The sequence below is a fragment of the Symphodus melops genome, assembly GCF_947650265.1.
Source record: "Symphodus melops genome assembly, chromosome: 5".
NCBI lineage: Eukaryota > Metazoa > Chordata > Actinopteri > Labriformes > Labridae > Symphodus > Symphodus melops.
In genome coordinates, this window is record NC_136695.1 from 28,041,378 (window position 1) to 28,061,522 (window position 20,145).

The 20,145-nt window shown below is 42.0% G+C and overlaps 2 protein-coding genes across 3 annotated transcripts in view; both read left to right on the forward strand.

Moving 5' to 3' along the window:
- Positions 1-572: 572 nt before the first annotated feature.
- On the forward strand, positions 573-5,928 carry LOC306824150 (cysteine-rich venom protein). Of its 2 annotated transcripts, none has more exons than XM_079344163.1 (8): positions 573-820; positions 1,025-1,111; positions 2,446-2,546; positions 3,467-3,557; positions 3,901-4,037; positions 5,249-5,334; positions 5,478-5,560; positions 5,689-5,928. In XM_079344163.1, exons 2-8 carry the CDS (start codon positions 1,048-1,050, stop codon positions 5,820-5,822), a joined length of 696 nt encoding a protein of 231 aa, XP_079200289.1. In that variant the 5' UTR covers positions 573-820; positions 1,025-1,047; the 3' UTR covers positions 5,823-5,928. The 2 variants fall into 2 exon arrangements, with proteins under 2 accessions (XP_079200289.1, XP_079200290.1); XM_079344164.1 differs by having other exon boundaries at positions 1,025-1,107.
- Positions 5,929-8,147: 2,219 nt separating this feature from the next.
- Positions 8,148-20,145, forward strand: part of plcl2 (phospholipase C like 2) — a 37,179-nt gene continuing 25,181 nt past the window's right edge. Inside the window, exons 1-2 of the mRNA XM_079344202.1 lie at positions 8,148-8,278; positions 8,746-9,252. Coding sequence (XP_079200328.1) covers positions 8,998-9,252 — 255 coding nt within the window. The 5' untranslated portion in view covers positions 8,148-8,278; positions 8,746-8,997. The remainder of the gene's footprint in view (positions 8,279-8,745; positions 9,253-20,145) is intronic.

Below are 20,145 nucleotides of genomic sequence, written 5' to 3' on the forward strand. Positions count from 1 at the left end.
ACATTTGGGTTGATTGATAGGGTCAGAAAACAAAGAAGCCTCGCTTCGTTCAGGGGAAGCGTCCTATGTGCAAACGCAAGTCAATATTGAATGTTATTTTTTGGAGAATCTATAGGCGCAGGACTGGACTTTGACAAGTGTTTCGGCTTAGGTTTGTCGTACAAATTGTCCGAATGCTGGATCGGTGTTATTAAGTTATGGGAGATTGCACTCTGACCCATGAGCTCTCCACACAGACTTTATTGGCCTGCTTCTCTGGTTATTTATGAATAAAATGCGGAAAAAATGGTAAAAAAAAAAAAAAAAAAATGTATAGTTTGTTGTCCTCCAACGTTCTGGTCAGAATCACATGGCATGCTTGGTTTATTGCCAGAGTAAGCATTGGGTGTGTCTTCGTCCTAAATGAGCTGTGTGACTTTAATCCATTTACATACAGGACAATACAGCTATATCTTTTAATCTACCCCTGCTCCATATCTTTTATTTACCTTGACCTCAAACGCCTGCCCATTCGAAACTGTGTAAACTTAAGCCAATACATCAAGCAGTCACTACACCCAAGAGCAGAACAATTGATGTTTACTTGTTCAGTTAACCTGTTTTAAAGGGAAAAAACTCTCGTCTGAGTTGTTTGATAGACTTGTTTTTGTTCCCTATCTATTGTGCCCAACCCAGAGTAGCACTGCGTTATGGTTTTTTTGCCGCATCATTAGCATCTGAAGGGGAATGTGTTTTGTCCACGACTGTGGCGTGCAGCTGAGCTGTGTCTATAAAAAGAGAGGGAGGAAATAGTGCCAACTCACCGAAGACGCAGCAGCAGGTAAGTCGTCCAGTTCAGACATTTATCAAATGACTCTCCTGCTTTGTTTACACGCATGTTTTCCCCCATTATGCTTCTGTTTGATGAACATTTGATTCAAATCAAACACAAATACTTTAACAAGATGTGTCGAGGTTTTTGTAAATTTGTCAAAGTGATTCTTATCGATGATATTTCTTTGTTTCCGATCCTTTGTGTACACAGGATTCTTTTTCAACGCCAGAAAAATGTTTGCTCTTTTGATTTGCATCTTGACACTGCATCAAGTGCACTCGGCATGTGTTTTGGTGAGTAAGAGTGGAATCATTTTAACTATTGTAGGACGTTTAAATAGAAAACTCTACAGTGCAGATGTTTAAATCTCGTCTGTCGAACATGTTACAGGAAATACTGTAATTTATACTGTAGATGTCTTATATCTTAGAATTGGAGTCAGCTGCAAAATAACCCACAATATTCAGTTGTTTTTTTTACCTTTTGATTTGGAGAATTTTTGTTTATAGTAGATTTCAAAGTTTTGCACGCAAAATCTGTGATGAGCAAGTACAACTTTACGTACTGATAGACACTAATCTGGAGTTATTCATTTGCAATGTAATAAATACATTGCCAGTTTAAATGTTTATATTAGCTTATCAACGTTTAAAAAATGACAGCTAAAACATTGAACACTTATTGGACCACACTGAGCTTAGGAGACAATACCAGAAGTTTGTTGTTGTGAACGACGCCTTCAAATACTTGAACTCCTTCATTTTGGTCAAAGACTCGCTCCCCTTGCCTACCGGAGGGAGCAGTCACTGGAAACCATGACCTCAGACTCAGGAGGTGAAGATCTTCATCTTAACCACTTGAACACGAGCTCTGACAATAGCTCCAATGCCTGAGGGCATTCATCTGATAATGAACATTTTCAACAAGCACAGATGAACTTCTAGACACCCGGGGGGAAATCAAAGTCACACAAAGCAGCAAATGAATGAAAAAAAAAATAGCCCAAAAAAAAGTGTCAACAAAAGAATAAATTGTCAGGATGTAAGTACAAAGTTAAAATACAAAAAAGAAGGTATATGTGGACAAGTAGATACTGAATTATACAGTGATAGTGCTGCATGGCAGATAATAGAACAAGATGAGTGAGGGCCTCAATGTAGCAGCACTTTAAAATGTGTTTCATGTATAAAGTTGTATTTGTTGTTCTGCTTTACTGATGAAAACTTCCTCTCCTCAAATGCTCTGCTTCCTCTCCTCTGCGGTCTGCGTCCACGGTGTGTCCACAGCAAAGTAAGAGCTCACTTTAACACAACAGCCTTGTTTAAATTAACAGAGGGGATAAATCTCCCAGCATCAGTTTTAAGACCACCCGATAAGTCTCTCAGTAAGATGATGGGATTCGGCTCAATCGTTCTGTGTTTTGTTATGTCGAGCTATTTCAGAGTAATTAGACCAGGATGTGTTTGTGAGTCATATACTGGATGAAATTAAGCCTCCAGAGTAAATATCACTCTTTATTATGTACTTAATCTGCTGTTTACTTACTGGTGTGTGTGTGTGCTTGCTGTGTGTGTGTGTGTGTGTGTGTGTGTGCTTGCTGTGTGTGTCTGTGTGTATATTTGTGTGTGTAGACATTTGCCCAGAAAACAAAGAAGTACAGGATGAGATAGTTGACCAGCATAATGCCTTCAGGAGAGCCGTCCAGCCCACTGCCTCAGACATGCTGATGATGGTGAGTCCTGCTCCCTGCAGGAACAATAAAGATGGATCAGAAAAGATCTGCCTGTTATCCCCAAGCAAATGTGATTCCCTCTAAAGAGAAAAACAACAAGGTTGATGAGCTCTTGTGCACAAAGCTGACAGAAATTAATAACTCATGTGCTCTGAAAAAGGAACGAAGAGAATCCGTCATCTGTAGCAGTTTGTAAGTCTGTAAAAACTTCGACCAATGTCTGCCACGAGGTAACCAATCTGATGAACCAATCACAGGCCTCCCTGTCTTCCTGCTCGTTCTCTAACTCTTGCGTGCTCTTGCCCACGCTCAAAGCACGTCACGACCACAGAGGGGAGAGGGTGGGTGCAGAAGGAGCACTGAGGGAATGCTACTTTCAAAATCATGCTAGTTTTAGAAAATTACCAACCCTGCGGTTAAGTGAAAACCATAATCTGGGTTGTTGGAGATGATGAACAAGGACCAAAAATAAAATAATCTCATAACTGAATATAATCCTGGATATTCAATTAATTCCTATGCTTAATGGTTTTTCTCTTACTGAACTCACATCCTCTCATTCAATGTTCGAACCTTTACAACTAGTATAAGCAGTCAAAACATTCAATAAAGATGATTTGTTTCCTCTCCCACAGTGTTAGATAGCTGAAGGTAACCGAAGAGCAAAAAGCTCGATCTCTCTGTTTGGACAGGAATTGAGTTTATAGGCATTTGGCCTCGAAGGGGGAGGCCACTTCAATCACAACCGTGGATTATTTTAAGGGCTGGAATGTATATTTTAAAAGATTCTATCAGAGATTCTTCCCGATAAAAACAATGATCCGGTTTTCAAAACCACTGTCTTGTAAATGAACGGATGTATTTCCTCTGCGTTGGAAATGAAACTCCTGATGTGTTTAGATTTTGTTTCTCTCTTCCAGAGCTACAGTGAGGATCTGGGCGTCAACGCTCAGGCCTGGGCTGACCAATGTGTTCTGGATCATGGAGCCCCCAGCACCCGCATGCTGGATGGTATTTTCCACATTATTTTATCCCCTCTCTGACTGTTTTGTTTCCATTAGTCTTACTTTACAAATACCAGGAACTTAAATAATCCCTCAGAGATAATGTCAGAGTCAGGGTTCACTGTGAACTGACTGACCTTGTGATCAATGGCCACATTCAGCCCTATCTTATCTGCAGCCGTTTTATATTCTTTCATAACAAATTACACCGAGTAAGATATGTAATCGTCACATAGCTTATCATCATGATGAACCCTGCTTTATCTAAACAGCTTAATCTAGTGGGACATAATTGTATAACTGTGTACAGACACGCATTAATCAGTGCTGCGTTTTTCTTCACTGAGTAGGATATGAATCAGGCGAGAATATGTTCTACACATCCACACCCTACTCATGGACGGAAGTCATCAATGCCTGGCACGCTGAGGTGGAAGTCTACAAGTATCCTGAAGCCGCCAACAACCACACAGGTCACTACACGCAGGTAAACACTAGTTTGGCCCAGTAACTCGAACCTCCTGATATAAGGGATTGGAGCTTACAGTACTGTTAGCAATGCAGCTAGTTTAGCAGAGCTGTTGGTCCATCAGAAATCAACTCTCAAAGCTGTATGTGGGTTTTTTACATGTTATGAAGTTGTGTTTTTGCACCGTATACACGGTCCCCAGAGACACTCTGCTACAGTGTCGTTTATTGTTATGCACTCTGGTAATAAGTTAACTTCCCTGTCTCCCTCTTTCATTTGATGGGGTCCATCCTCAGAGACCGCCCGGGTTCAGTGAGAGGCACACCTGGCAGAACCACCACACTACCATCTTCTCTTAAGTCAAACTGGATTCCTTTGGTCTCAGGGGTACTGTTTGCATCCCCCCTCCTTGCATTCAGTATAACACCAGCCTCCCAATGGGGCAAAGCCCAAACGACCTGTGACGTGCAGAGGGTGTTTGCACTGCAGCTAGAGCTGAAGCTTCAAATGTCCTGGCTGCATTAAGCGACAGTGCAACCGAAAGGTCATCAGTCTAATCAGTCAAAGTGGCTGGTGGCTGACAAGGTGCCAGAGGTGCCTTTGAGCAAGGCATTAACCTCCAACAGCTCTGGTGTAGCAGCCCCACTCTGACATCTTTCCATTAATGCATCGTGTTTGTGTATTTTCGACCCATGTGATAAGAAGCAAGTCTCCATTACAGAGTGGAAACCTGAATGTCTCCTTAGGGATTAATATGTATATTTAAAAACATTAGACATCACTCTCTGTTGTCAAACTGCGTTTCGATCGGATCTAAACGAAACATTTACTTCCTTGTCTCCCTAACTCCTACTCGTCAAAAATAAATTGTTTCCCTGAGCGCCCACATGTCTGAAGCACAGCTTAAAGACAGCATTGTTTGTCTCCATGTTTTGAATATTCTTTTTCCTTTTTTAAGTGGCATGTCTTCCATTTGTAGCGTGTTTCATTCCTCACATTTGTTTTGGACTTTTCCATTTGCTGATCAATTACTCCTGTATGGTTTCTGATTTGGCTGCACGCTGCTGTTTGCAGGTCGGTTACACTTGTTGGCTGCTGAACGTAGGAGTGAGACTTAATAATGCTCTGAAGACAAAACATAAATGTGTGGTGACAATGTTTGAACAAACATCATGTGTGAGTCATTCTGACAACAAAATGCTGATCATCTGTTTTGTATGTGTCGTCAGGTTGTGTGGTTCAGTTCCTACAAAGTTGGCTGTGCGGTTTCACACTGCAATGACGTCTACTTGTATTGCTGCCATTATTACCGAGCGTACGTGATACCCATGGACATACACATGAGCATTTCTTTGTCCTGAGGAGTTCAACGCTGATTCAGAAATGGTGACATAATGTATCAGTGGTTTGCTTGAAGTCATGTGAAGTCTTAACTTCAACTTTTTTTTGATTTCACAGAGGAAACTTCATGAGCACAAAGCCTTATACGTCTGGAGTCCCGTGTGCCTCCTGCCCAGATGACTGTGTGGACAAACTCTGCAGTAAGTCACAGATGTTAACACACACACACACACACACACACACACACACACACAATTCTGATTCCTTCTTTGGCAAAAAAACCCCCAACTTATACTATAGCTCTAATTTTTTTAATGTTTTATTTCAGCCAACCCTTGTACTTACATCAACAAGTACAGGGACTGTCCATCCTCGAAAGCAGTGACTGTATGTGGACAACAGCTGAGTGAAGCATGTCCTGCTTCATGCAAATGCCAAAAGAAAATCATTCCCAAATATTAAATGTGAGTGAGTTATGAAAGCACAAAGAAGAGAATGTGCTTCATAATGCAGTCAAGAATCTTGGTCCTTGACATTATCACACAATAAAGAAACATCAGAGAGTAAATTGTGCATGTTGTACTTTTTTATGGCTGATGAAATTATTCAACATAATTAATTTTGCAGTTTCATCAGAAAAGACAACACAAATCTGAATTTGATAGACCATGTGTGGGTTGTTCAGCTTTGGGGCACGTGAGAAGTTTCTCTGGATTGTTTGTGGATTGACACCTTGAGACAGAGACATCACTGAGAACTCACCTTTAAAGTATAAGCGATATCGTATTGCTTTAGCTGTGTGATCTAAAGTCTTCAGGTGACAACTTTTGAACAAAATGATCAACAGAAGAGGACCACGAAACTTTATGATGAATTAAAACTTGATTTATAAACCTGTATAACTTTTTCTGCTCAAACTTTTTCCTATCACGCCTGGAGTCATTTGTTATTTAAAACTTTCATCTCTTAACAAATAAATATAAAAATACATTTTATTCCAACCTTAAGACACACGCACCAAAAAAAAAGAAGAAAAGAGTTCAGAACACACATTGTCTGTTTTTTTTTAAGCCGGTGGGTCCCAACCTTTTTTTCCCTGGAGCTGCACCAACTTGTATTTCAGAAAAGCTGAATCTTTAAAAAAAAAAAAATCTTTTAAAACAGTGTTATAAAAATATATAGTTCTTTATTAATAAAATCAAATAAGAAAATGTCTACATAGTTGTTCTTACCAAAAGACCTTTGAGATCTCCCCTTGATACGGTAACATGTTTCAGGAGATGACAGACCAAGAAGATTGGAAACCTTTATTAAAATAAATATGAGTCAGAAGTGAGTTGTCAAAGGAATGCACAAAGAGGACAACATCAAAATCTGCAGCAAGACAACCAAATGTTCAATAACCTCTGCAGACCAGCAGATGGCTCTGCTGTACAAGTCAGCAGACCTTCTTCTCCGGTATCTCACAATGTGGTTATCTGACTTGATCTGATCCAGTGGCCTGTGGATAAACTGCATTTAATCATGTAGAACAGAGTCAAACCTCTTCTCTCTCTCTCTCTCCGTCTCTTTAGGAGGACAGTGAGAGCTACACTATAAAGCTATATGAACTACATGTTACATAATACACTCTACAATGTTGGGCTCATGTTTCAGGGATCTTCTAAACGTCCCTGAATTTGTCATTTGTGATAAATCTGTTCGATCTCATGTGTAACTGTGCGGCTCTATTTCCAGAACAAACCTCACGCAACATCACAAGAGGTGGTTACTTCACTATCAGGATCTGTCCATTGTCTCCGTGCACTGTCCTCATAAAGAGGAAGAGCAGACACACAATGTGACTCTAAACAGATGAAAACAAAAGTCATGTGAGCCCTTCAGAGAGATTATAGCTGACGGCAGCAGCACCCATATTGACTAAACATTAAAGACGATGTTAGGAATGATACAGGACAGAACAAGGAGAAACATTACTCAATCTCATTATTTTTGCCAGGTTTGTCGGTTAAAAAGATTAGTTCCCAAACTTATCAGCCTGAAGACTCTAGAGAACTGGGGAACCCCACTGTCCCTCGAGGAGTAAGGCGTATAGGCCTGCAACTGCACACAGTGGCATCCGTACACTAATAGGCACACAGATACAGTTAAACCATTTTAAAGTGATGTGCATAAAAGGAAAGGCAAGAAACAGAATGCATTAGGCCTACCATGAACAGATTTCAGCACCAAGTGGACATATTAAACTTAATAAATAGACACACAGATGTGCACAGCTGTGTAAAGAGCCAAAGTGTTGAGAGTCTTTGTGCAGCATTTTGTAGTGTTTTTTATTTCAGGACTCAACACCTGATTATGTGATGTGTTTGCTGACCCTGCACTTTGATTAACATGTGCGGACATGCAGGTGATATCAAGTTTTCTTTTCATTAAAAACAAGCAATAATAAAGGTTTTTTTTTTTTTGGTCTTTGGGTTACAAAATAATTACATTTGATTGACACCACCGTCTGTGCTGCCAGATGCGCGTTCACGAGTCGCACACACGCGCTCGTTCCTTAGTAACGAGTCTTCGAGTTCGTTCCTTAGTAACGAGTCTTCTGTGAGTGAGGGTTAATCAAAGAGGCACCAAGTTTAAGTTATTTTTATATATATATATATAAAAAAGAACTTAAACGGAAGACTTAAGTTAAAGTGAGTCTCTGTCTTTGTTTAGCAGGCTAACCGCGGAGGGTTGAACTGAATGGACTTCGGAGTGGCTGTGAGTGTGATAAACTAACTAAGGAGGCGCTAACGTTAGCTAGCCCACCTAGCCCAGCTCTGCAGCACCGAGCGGCAGTGTGACTGCTCAGCTGCAGCCACAACTTCAGAAAAGGAAGCCCGTCCTTCTCATGGAGAGACTAGACAGCACCTCTGAAGGCAAGTACACAAAAGCCACACTTCGCTTGAAGAACGAGAAGATTGAACAGATAACTGAACAGATAACTCAACATGCCTTTCTGTCTGTGTGTGTTTTAACGTTAACATTTACGACTAATGCAAAGCTGGAAGGAGGGAGGGGGGGTGGTGTTACTACAACAGAAAAGCATCATAAAGGGGCTGCTCCAAGGGGTGAAAACGTTCAAAACTTTGTGATAAATGCACCGAAGCCCTCACATACAGGGCAGCAGATCATTTATACGCGTTTATCATGCTGCATTCACGGGCAATAGAGCTCACTGCTTGTAAGTTAACATCCGCTCTCTGTGAGCACTAAACGCTTCTGATTCATGCCTCTTTTCTATGTATGGCTGCACGGCGTAATACACGCACTGCTGGCTGTAATGCTGCTGTTACTAATGTCACAATACCTAAATATGCTAATCGCTGTTGTGTTGTCTTCACAGAGCACAATGCACGGAGAAAGCCCCTCTCTCTGTAGGAACCTGACAGATATGTGCACCGACAGATGAGATGGCAGAATTGCGTGTTACAACGAGGCAATAGGACCGGCAGGAAATTGGAGTAAAGCTGAAACATAAGGCTTTGCTACCCAGTAGCTTGCCAGCTTGTGTGTGTGTGTGTGTGTGTGTGTGTATGTGATCGAGAGAGAGAGAGAGAGAGAGAGAGTGTGTGTGTGTGTGTGTGTGTGAGTGCCGATGGCGGAGTTTGGGGAGAACGGCAGGCTGCCTCCATTGCATCTCGGGGATCCGGCCGTGCCCAGCGACGAAGCAGCTGGGAAGACGCATTGCGAAGTGTCGGTGCTGAATGGAGACTGTGGGATATCGTCAGATAATATGGTGGGCTCTGGATCACATGTCGCACCTGGCATCCAAGCCGGGGTGGAAACCGCCAACACCTCTGTGGGATTGGATGGCAAATCCGAGATTCCACGCAGGAGCAGCATTATCAAGGTAAACACTGAAGTTGGAAGTCTCTGTTTTAAGCCAGTCATTGTGGAGAGAGCTAGCCTGCACATCCTGCACTGCACAAAGGGTGCAAGAAGTTACAATGCAAAAAAAACCAAACAAATCCTCCGTCTGTAATCTATCTATCCATCTGTGTCTTTTGTAACCTCCATGTCAGTAACCTTACCTATAATATTATAAGACGGTTTTCATAACACAGGCGTGTAATGGGATCACCAGAAACACATCCTGTACTTTGTCTGAATATTTTACGAAAGACATTGTGCTGGGAATCATTCCCTTGTTTGATCTGGAACTCACTACGCATATATAAAGATATGTCTGCATGTAAGGGGGGGTGGTGGTGGTGGTGGTGGGGGGGGGGGGGGGGGGCGGGTACAGTTGCAGTAATGTACAGAAAGAGAGCAATGAAAAAGCATACGTCAGAAAATTACCATGTACAAAAAGGTTCCCTGTAGAAGGTGAAAATAAGTATTTAAAGCAAAACAAGACTGCACATGGAAGTACTCTGAGGTGCATGACAAACACTACATGTAATCAATTAGAATGAGGACCATAGTGTTTGCTGACTTCATATCTGCACAGAGGCAAAGGACAATGTTGGCATCCCAAACTTAACTGAAAGAATACAGAAATGACAAGTTAAGTTAATAAACACAGAAAATGGTAAAATGGTAACCTAATGCTCTTTGTTATGGTGCATGCCAAACAGTCAAACCCCCACTACATGCCTCGCTCAGAGTTTCCACCCTCTCCACGTTTAACCAGTCAGTCATGTGTGCCATGACAAACATTACGAACACAACATTTGTCATAAGTTTTGAATAGCATAATAAGGTGTCAGTCCATAAGAATATCGAGGGAAATCTCTTTTAAATGAGCTACATGTCATTATTAGGAGCTAAGCAATGGTGCAGTGACAAAGACGAGCCGCTTCACCCGCTGAAGCTCTTTTGCTGCTGTAGAAGTTGAAGAGCCGGAGCTTTGGCTCGAGCGATTGTCTGATGTCATTGTTAACACTTTACGCTCAGTCTCCATCATAAATCAACGAGAAGGACTCAGAGTATTCATTGGCGTGAACCAGGCAGATCGGCCAAAGGAGTTGAAATGTTTGTGGTCTGGGGACTGGGGATGGTAAGGCTTGTATAGGTATGTAATAGGTGCTTAGTGTTTAATTTGATTAATATAGTACAAAGAAACAGGATAGATCCCTTACAGTGCTGGAAAAAGAAAGTTTTTCAGGAAGTGCCTTAAGATGACACTTCAGGCTCCGCCCTCTCCAGGTGCTGATCCACACGCTCCAGGTGGATATGTAAATGACTTGCTCTATTTGAATCCTGTCGACACAGAGCTGCAGTTTAGGTTCCTGGTGTTTTGTATTGGGCCTTTGGGAGTATTGCTTCAGATGCATCTAACATGGTGACACTTCCTCACATTGCTTCAGTGTGCTGTATGTTGAAACCTTTGGAGACGTCGTCTGTAGCTAATGTCAGCAACTCTGAAATGTGAGTCTCGCTACTCTATCTGTCATAATGGGGCGGCAGTTGCTCAGTCTGTAGGGACTTGGGTTGGGAACCGGAGGGTTGTCGGTTCAAGTCCCGGCACGGACCAAGTCTGGAAATTGGTTTGTTAACTGGAGAGGTGCCAGTCCACTTCCTGAGCACTGCTGAGGTGCCCCTGAGCAAGGCACCGAACCCCAAAACTGCTCTGTGGGCAGCCCCCTCACTCTGAGACCTCTCCATTAATGCATGTCACCAGGATCCTGTTTCTGCATGAGTGTGTATCTAGGCCTGTGTGTGTGTTCATGATCATTAAACTGAATTTCCCCTCGTGGGATTAATAAAGCATAAATTATTATTATTATAATGTGAGCCTGAAGATGAAACATGGTGTAAGGGAGTGACGAGGCAAAAGTACATCATTCTTTACATTATCACATTATCCCTCTTATTAAAAGTACTCGTCCTCTACGTAGCACAGCTTTTTTTTTTCTGATGGCGTTTACTTTTAAGTTTTAGAGGTCAGTAAATTATTAGTCAGAGTTTCATTCCCTCTTGGGGCCAACTAGATTTAAAATGCATGAGCTGATGTAAGGAATGCATGGAGAAGCACTTTTCAAATGGCAGTGTCTGCTGCGTTTGAGTGCATTTGGTGGCTTAATCTTATATTACCATGTGCACTATCCGTCCTATCTTAAGGTCTTTGATTGATGCTTGAAGTGAGATATCTCAGCTTCTCGCTGTTTCACTGGCAGATTTTAGAGGCAACAAATTCTTGGCACGGTGTCGGTGTTGAACTTTGATGTGCGCTCTGCCTGGAGATTGATGGGGGTAAATGGACATTTCTGCTTTGTAAAGTTCCAAGTAATCTCTCACTGTACAAGAAACTGTCTTACTTCCCAGGCCATTATAGTGCAGTTTATTTCTGCTGCCATCTCAGATGTCCAATCCTACTTGATATCAGGTCTGGGGAATTAAGTGGAACCTATTTGAATAACAGAAATGTCAGCTTTTGACTCCTTTTTGAAGACATTTTTGGAGATCAAACGTATTTTAAGAAATGACAAAGGCTTCTTTATAAATCCTGTTCCTGTCAAGATGAATGCCCCTCTCCAATGTAGTGAACTGGACCAGAGGTTTGGGCATGGTAGACCAGTGCCAGGGTATCCATGCAGACACAGTACATCATTCTGAATGACCTTCATGACCTCAGATGGAGCTCAAATGACCTTGAAGTGCCATATCAAACTGAACAATGAGAACCTTCATGGCAAGGCACTAGAAATATGTGAATGGCTCAACAGGTTAGTTTGAGATTAATTTGTGGGATTTGCTTAGCAACAGAACACACATAGATAAACAACCAATGACTCACAGCAGAAATGCTGACTCCCGATAAGCTGCAGCCAAAATGAACGTCATGCCAAGTTAGCATTGGAAGAACGGTGACTGTTACCAAGGTTGTGTCATGACAAAAAAAAACTTTAGCTATTGATGCCAGACACGTTTTTTGAAGTGGGACACACGTTTATTTCTGCTGTCGAGATAAGCATTCTAACACAAGTGCTGATTGGACAACTGGGACATATGCAGCTGGTGGTCACTTGAGGAACTGCAGTTTATCGGACTTCCACATTGACCTCTTTTTTTTAACCTCAGAAACTGAGATTAATGCTTCTCATGCACAAGCAAAGGAACATCATGTGATTTTGTGGTCAATGATAGTGCTTTAAAGGAGCAGTAGGTAACTCTGACACCTAGCATGCTGTCAACTTCCTGAGCACTGTTGAGGTGCCCCTGAGCAATGCACCGAACCCCAAACTGCTCAGGAGCGCTTGCTGAGAGCAGCAGGTGATCCATCTGGGGTAATGTTGAATTCCACCCAAACTTTCCAAACCTTTCAGGACTTTGTTTGATCATTGTGGTTCCCACATTTCTTGCATCCCAGACATAGAAAAGTAAAAAAAAAGTCCTCTCATTCACAAAATCATGTAGCTATTAACTCTTGATTTTATTCTTCAAACAAGCACAGCAAACACCCTCACAACTCCTCCAGGAATGATCTTGTCCCTCGTTTTCTGTTTGTGCGATCATTTTGCAAACAGCCATGCAGCGAGCTGTGACCCCTCTGCACGCCGATACATTCTCTGAGGCGCTCTTTTGTTTTTGACAGCCAGGACAATCGAATATTGAACTGATAGGAGGGCTGCGCAGGGTTGCAAGAGTGTTAACAAGGCAGCCAGTTTCACACTGTAAGGCAGAGCCCTCCATTCTTGGTAAAAGAGCTTCTCTGAAGTGATGGGAGGATGTGGTCGGGACAACACCAACCACAGCAGCCTTAATGCTGAGTGCGGAACAATAATCTTCTATAAAGGTTTCTGTTGGAACATATTTGGTGTTGTGGGTGTGTAAGCATGCATGCTTGTGTGGTGACTGAGGGGAAGCTAATAGAACATCTATACTTAGACCTTTTCTTCCTAAAATGTTTGTGTGGTGTCAGGAAAGTCAAACTTACAGTCCTCAGCTGAAAACCCTTCGCAAATGTATTAATAAGAGGTTTCCTGAATTCTGAACTTTGAGGTATACTCACTCAGAACACACTCACCTTCCCACTCGTGCTTCAACTGATTGCCAATTTTCAAGAACTACTCCAAACCCACTCACTTTCCGTTAGTACACGTAGTTTATTTCAAACTGTTGCTTCTGCTCCGGGGGAAACGGACTTTTGCTGACATGCTAATGGTTACACTGGTAAACAGTTTAATGCTACAGAATTACGTGTTTATTTTTCATTGCCTGTAAACCATTTTGGACCACATCATCTCCGTGAAATAGCAAACTGTGACAGCAGTTTTTCCATCTGTTGACTCAGAGCGACTCAAAAGATTTTTTTAGTTTTGCACTAATAAGGTTACCTTCTTCTCACCAGAATAATAACAATAGTGATACCTCCAGTAAGGACAAAAGCTTTCTAGTCATTTGATTGGCTGGTTGTTTTCTCTGTGAAACATCTTTTTCATCAGCGTTCATTTTGTCAAAGACGAGACTTTGACCTGCTGAAAATAGATCCCTGATGTTTAGACTGTTGAACATTCAAAATCAACGATTCAGCCTTTATTCTAGAGATAGGACAGAGGGTCGAGTCAGAAACCAGGGAACATCAACCCGCAGGTCCCATTTGAACCTGGAGCCGCACGCTCTCTATAAACACGACACACGTGCACCGAACACTCCCCAACAAGCACGTCTCAGGCTGAACACACAGAAATTGATGGATTCAGACAGGAAGTCAGAAAAGAAAAAGGCGCAGAGCATCTGGTCAATTTCAAAATAAAATGTAATCAGCAGAGTTCATCAACATTACGTCAACACAGGCAGCACATGAACAACAGAGCAGTGTATGTTCAGTGTTACAGAGGCACTTGTGCATAACTTGAACAATAGCTTAGGAGTTTATTCATCCGTTTAAACTGTCTTCACGCGTCACTTCTAGCCATGTTGCATGTGGGTGGCCAGTTGCCGGATAAACAAGGAGCCTGTTGCCACACTTCACATCTCACCTCAGATCCTGTTGAGCAAAGACAATCACTTCAAAATACTCGTTTCACAGTTTTGCTCAGAGTCTAAAACAAAGTCGGTGTTTCAATCTGCTCGATGGGAAAACAACACAGTGTCAGCTCTGGGGGAACAGCAGGGCTGTCTTACAGTCTCAGGCAGGAATCACACGCAGCCGGCCTGGAAGCGTGTTCGGAATTACACAGTTCAGAGCACGTCAAGCCAAGGTGTGTTTGGACCAAAATGAATTATTTGTCTCATCTAATTTGATCATCCACTCTCGCAGCAAAAAAAGCAAGAATTACAGAGCACGCTAAACAGAGTCGGGAGACAGGGCTCCTGTGAGAGGAGTCTGAATTCACCTTTTAAATGTGTAATAAAGGTAAAGTCCTGTGCTATTGTTGAGAGAGGAGAAGAGGGAACAAAAACAGCTAAATGTATGTTTTTGTAGGTTACTGTGAAGTCTTAGAGATATTATTAAGCCCTCCCCTTGTGCACATGCCTGCTGCTCCTCTTCATCCTTCTCTTTGTGTGCTGACGAGTCTTTCATGTCTTTGTCAGAAAGTTTTCACTGAACGTCTTTCTGCACCGAGCTACTCTGTGCTCTCCTCGTTTCTATTTGACAGGTAAAGTTTCCTTCAGCTCTAAGACTTCACACACTGTACATGTTAGCGACTGATGTTCACGTGTTTAGATAGTGCTTCATCCTGAGACAAAGTAAACGATGCTTGTCAAGTAGTTTTTAATGTAGAATGCTGTTTATTTCTAAAAACCCTGATGCTTCCATCCTGCAGCCTGATTCATTGTGCTTCGTACTTACAGGTGTATATAGTACAGCACATTACTCCATTTGAGTACCTTCACTTGAATGGGTAAACGTTGTACTTTAGACGACCACACAGAGAAATGAAGAACAATGAATCAGGGGAATTAGGTGTGAAACTGAATCTCTCCTGCATTGACTGTTGAAGAGGCCTCGAGCAAGAAAGCTAACTTGAACTCATTCACTCTGAGTATCCACGCTCAGTCAAGTCCGACAGCTTCAAGTAGTCTGCTTTAATGCACCAGCGCTTCTCTGAGCTTTTCGTACCTGTCAGGCAGGGTCCCATAGGACGGGCACATTTACTTTATAGAGTTGAAAGTTACACCATAACATGTTTAAGGAACACAGAAGTAGATAGGATTAGTGTGGACAGTAAAGGTACAGGATGATCCTTTGTCTGTCTGTTGTACTTTTGCAGCAGCATGCTTTACTCACGTGCATAATTAAAATACTAAAAGTCTGCAGGTCAACAAAAAGTCGTCTTTCTATCATCAGTGTTTCAGAATGAAAGTCTTTGAATGAAGCAAATGGAAGATGTCGTGAGGAAAGAAAAGCTTTGTCACTTCCTTCAGGTTCGAGGCTCAGCCGACGTGTCAAACCATACGTCTGTCAGTTTGATCGTGTCACAGATGAAAACTCGAGCTCAGTCAAAACACGCCAGCAGAGCAGAGACGTAGCTCTGAGAAATGACAGAAATAAACCTGAACTCACCTCTTCAGAGAGAGAGAGAGAGAGAGAGAGAGAGAGAGAGAGAGATGCTGCATATGACTGTGAGCTCTGCAGCTTGCATGACTGAGTGTAATCAATTTGCCCAAACCAATGCCACTGGCTCTTGATGGGGTAATTAATTACAGCTCTTGTGACACCCCTCCTTGATGTAGGGTTGTTTTGCCTTCTGCTGTCTCACACTCGCTCATTGTGCCCTCGTGTGTCTAAGGCATTCATTCATCAGCTCAGGTGTCAGCGATGCACGCGAGAGCCGCCTGCCGCCGCCTCCTCTTACTCCAAGGGTAACTCCGATGACCTGCCAGTGATTACACTTCTGCCACATTAACGGGAGTAGTGGGGTTTTTTTTCGCCTGTTTGATGACTTTTATGAATATTTTACTCCAATAAGCAATGACTCACAGAAAGGAGAATACTTATACTTAAAATGGCATGGAGTTATCCATAATTACATATCTGCACCACTGTCATGTAAAGGATCCTCAGAATCAGTGCTGTCACTAAATGATATATTTATAACGCACTGACGGTCACTTCTAACATATTTATTAAAAATTACAGGGGAGAGACAAAGATCTGTTTCCCCTCAGAGTCTTGTATAACGAGTTGGATTAAACTCCACATGGGCTGATTTTACACTGAGAAGCATTCTAACCTCAGAGGAGGAGGCTTACAGTCTTTATTTGAAGCACCTGTAGGAGGAGCTTTTTAAAAACCGAAGGTCAACGCAAAACTCTCCAAACAGCGTTTACTGCAGCTCTCTAGAAAAAAAGACAATAACTTCTTTTAATGTCTTCATTGTTTGGGCTTACTTTGTTTCTGTTGTTTCTGTTGTCATTAAATATGAATGAGTTACGCCCCTGTAAAACATTTGAGTTGCCTCGTACCTGAACGATGCTTACTGCAGAGCGCTAAAGACAGCCTGATCCGAGCCTGCATTTCATCATCTTCTCTTGGTACCAACACAATCCATGTTACTGTCAACCATGAGAAAATAGTGTTTACATGACTTCTACAGCTGTTTACTTTAGACTTGACTCTTTGTAATTTGAGCTTCAAACATGTCACGTTGACCTAAATGTTGAAGCTTGATAGACTCCCAAACTGAGCTACTGAGGTTAAGTCCACAGAGCCTTCGAGTGGATTATACAATAATGACTGTTTGACACTTTATTAGTTTGTAAATGTCAACACACTCTTGATATTGCTATATTTATGTCCCAAAGAAAACAGCCTGTTACGATATGATTAAAATCCAATTGACCACTTAGTTGTTATTCCAAGTGCCTCAGCATTGTCTTGCATTGCTGTTGAACATTAAAGGGCTCCTCGGATGAATGGACTAAGCTGTAATAACAATGTTGGCAGCAGTGAGTCTTGTGAAATTGGCAGCTTGTGTCTTCATTGCACTCGCAGAGCGTTTGAAGCCTGCCAGTGCTCTCAAACTGTCTCGTCATGGATGCCTTATCGGATGCTGAGCTGATGCCGCTCGCTCTCCCGACAGTCAGTGGGAACTGTGACATGACAGAGTTGCTTGATCATTCTCTGATTGAGGTCTGATCAGAATGGGAATAACATCATTATAAGCTGTTGCAGTTTTGACCTGAATTGAATAATGTGCAGGGGCTGTGAAGTGTGACCTGATTGAACGATTCAGTGGCTTCTTATTAACGGGGACATATTATACTCTTTTTGCCCCTTTTCAAACAGCGCCACCTGTGCTCTAAATGAAACATCTGTGTTTCTGAGCTTTGGTCCAAAGATAACATGATTCAAGCTGCAGAGGAGGTTTGTGACCCTGTAGAAACCAGCTCTCTCAGAACGCTCCGTTTTGGTGTGTGTGTCTCTTTAAATGCAATGACCCTGCCCCCCTGAGTTTTCCCAGAAGACATCCCTCCTCTGTAGAGAGAATTAAAATGGTGGACCTGAGCAAATGTTTTACTCTAGTCTGGAGGTGGAGTCCATGGGTGGAGATACCAGAGGAGGGGGCGGGATTCCCACTTGTGATGTCACAAACTGAGCAAATTTGAAAGGAAGCGTTTTTCTCTGCGCGGTAAGACTTCTGCAGACCAAAAACAAAAGGACTGGATGGATTTATTCCAAATGTTGTGGGACGATAGACACTCAGGTTACAGAAATAAATGTTCCAAAACTCTGTAAAAGTGGATTTTTCACAATATGTTGCCTTAAATGTGTTTCATATTATAACACTTAATATTATTGATATGTGTAGGCGGAACTAGCTTTTAATCTAAACTGTTAAGCACTCTGAACTTTGCACCACGAGTTGGTTAAACTAATTATTATTCTAGTTTGGCCATCAATGCTGCTCAGTTATTATCCAACAACTGCAAAAGAGCCTTCCGCCTCCAGCAGCGCAGCCATAGACTGGCTGTAGTTCTGGTTAATGGGCCTGCTCTGCTCGCCCTACAGCTCAGATGTGAACAAGCAGCATGAACAGATAGCATCTTGTAGGTGGAGCTCAGTTTGGCAATATTTTAATCTAGAAAGCGGAGAAAAGGTGATGTCAGGTTAAACGGTCATATCTACTGGAGAAATACACACCATCACTTTGTTGACGATCACACAGCAAACCAAACCAAGTTCCATTATTTACTCGCTGGCAACTTGTTTGATTCATCCCACATGTTTGCATTATGCTGATTACATATTTGAGCAAGTGAAAAGACAATGCTAACAACTGTAGACACATTCATCGTGTTTCAGTGTTGATCTGTAAAATATGGTTTATGTACCAGAGTTGACAAAGTAAAGATCTCCTAGCAAACAGTATAAGGCTTGGAATATGTTGTCGCTTATCTTGCTTTTAATGTGCTTCAAAAGACACACACTGATGAGGACACACCCTCAGAAAAGCAGCAGTATTTTATGGTGATTAAATCCAGACGGGAGCTGAGAAGGTCTGAAATCCAGGATTAACACCTCAAAGGTCAAGTCCAAAATGAAGCTGCAATGACATGCTTGTTAACTTTATGTGTGCTTGTTCCTTCCTCCTGTCAACAACAGGACGGAGCTTTAGATGTACAATTATTAACTGAGAGTTCACAGAGAAAACACTGCTTCAGTTACACCTGATGTGGACTGCAGGTTTGAGAATCATTTCTCTGTCTTTTCCTTCACTCATCCAGAAGAAAGAAAAGGTGTAGGTGTCATTCAAGCAACTGAGGATTTACAGTGACAATCTCGAGTAAAACACCGGCTCTCCATCCACAGTGTGGGACAGTGGCCAACGACCAACAGCATCAGCTCGATGATCAAATAATACAGGAGTCTAGACAGCAGGTAGAGACGTTTCTCACCCTGTACACGTGCAAACAGCCATCTACATACTAAAGGTGGTGTGTTTATTTTTTCTACCTCTTTGAAAGCCATCACACTTTGGGACAAGACGTCATCGCCGAAATAAAAAAACCCCCAGATGATTCAACACTTGATTGTGATTGGCTCGCGGTCGGAGGGTCCAGTGAAATGTTTTTCCTTTAATGGAGCTTCATTACGACGCGTTCCTGCTGATAACTGCTTTATGTGAACGGGAGGGGGGAGGAGGTGTTGACGCTTCAGCATGGAGGAGGTGTGGTCAAACAGTTTGTTTTGGTTTCAAGAGCGACCTCTACTGGAGGAGGACGTGTATGTTTTTTTATTTATGATTGTTTGTTCTTTCCTATGAAATATATAAATAAGTGAATGTTTTTGAGACTGCGTGCAGAAGACACCGGCTACCTTTGTGTCTTTGTCTGAAACGTAGTAAAGTACGAACACTGAGTGAACATTCTAATTAACATTAGTGGATTAACTAATGAATTTGTTATTGTAACTGTGGTTAATGGTTCAATCAATATTTGGGAACATTAGAGTTTCCCTCCCAGCGCCGAGAGCCAAAACACTTAAAGCTGATGATGTGAATTCTGAACAGTTCCTCAGAGAGCAGTTTGGAGGAAAATGGTGGAGAGCAATTAATCCGAGGCGCCCAAGGCGTTTTTCGTCTGGTTAACAGTACATTTGACTATTTTTGGAAAGAAATACTGCCACGCAAATGATCCATTTATTTCAAATCCAAGGACGATTTGAGTGGTTTCAATGCTTCTGATGAAGGTTTTCAGCTCAGGAAGGACTATTCTTAAACTTTTCAACCAACTTATATAAATATTTAGTCCTCTTTCAAGACTTCTCATGCTAATTGTGCCCCACTTGCTTGACAATTTTGCATATACACCCACCAGTGTTACGCAACAGACTGCTTGGTCCAAAGAGGTC

What these genes read in the sequence shown, in the direction of transcription:
- LOC306824150 (XM_079344163.1), top strand. Translation starts at nt 1,048, where the DNA reads ATGTTTGCTCTTTTGATTTGCATCTTGACACTGCATCAAGTGCACTCG. An exon ending in CTCGGCATGTGTTTTGGTGA is followed by an intron (nt 1,112 to 2,445) that starts GTAAGAGTGGAA and finishes TTGTGTGTGTAG; the next exon opens with ACATTTGCCCAGAAAACAAA. An exon ending in ACACAGGTCACTACACGCAG is followed by an intron (nt 4,038 to 5,248) that starts GTAAACACTAGT and finishes ATGTGTCGTCAG; the next exon opens with GTTGTGTGGTTCAGTTCCTA.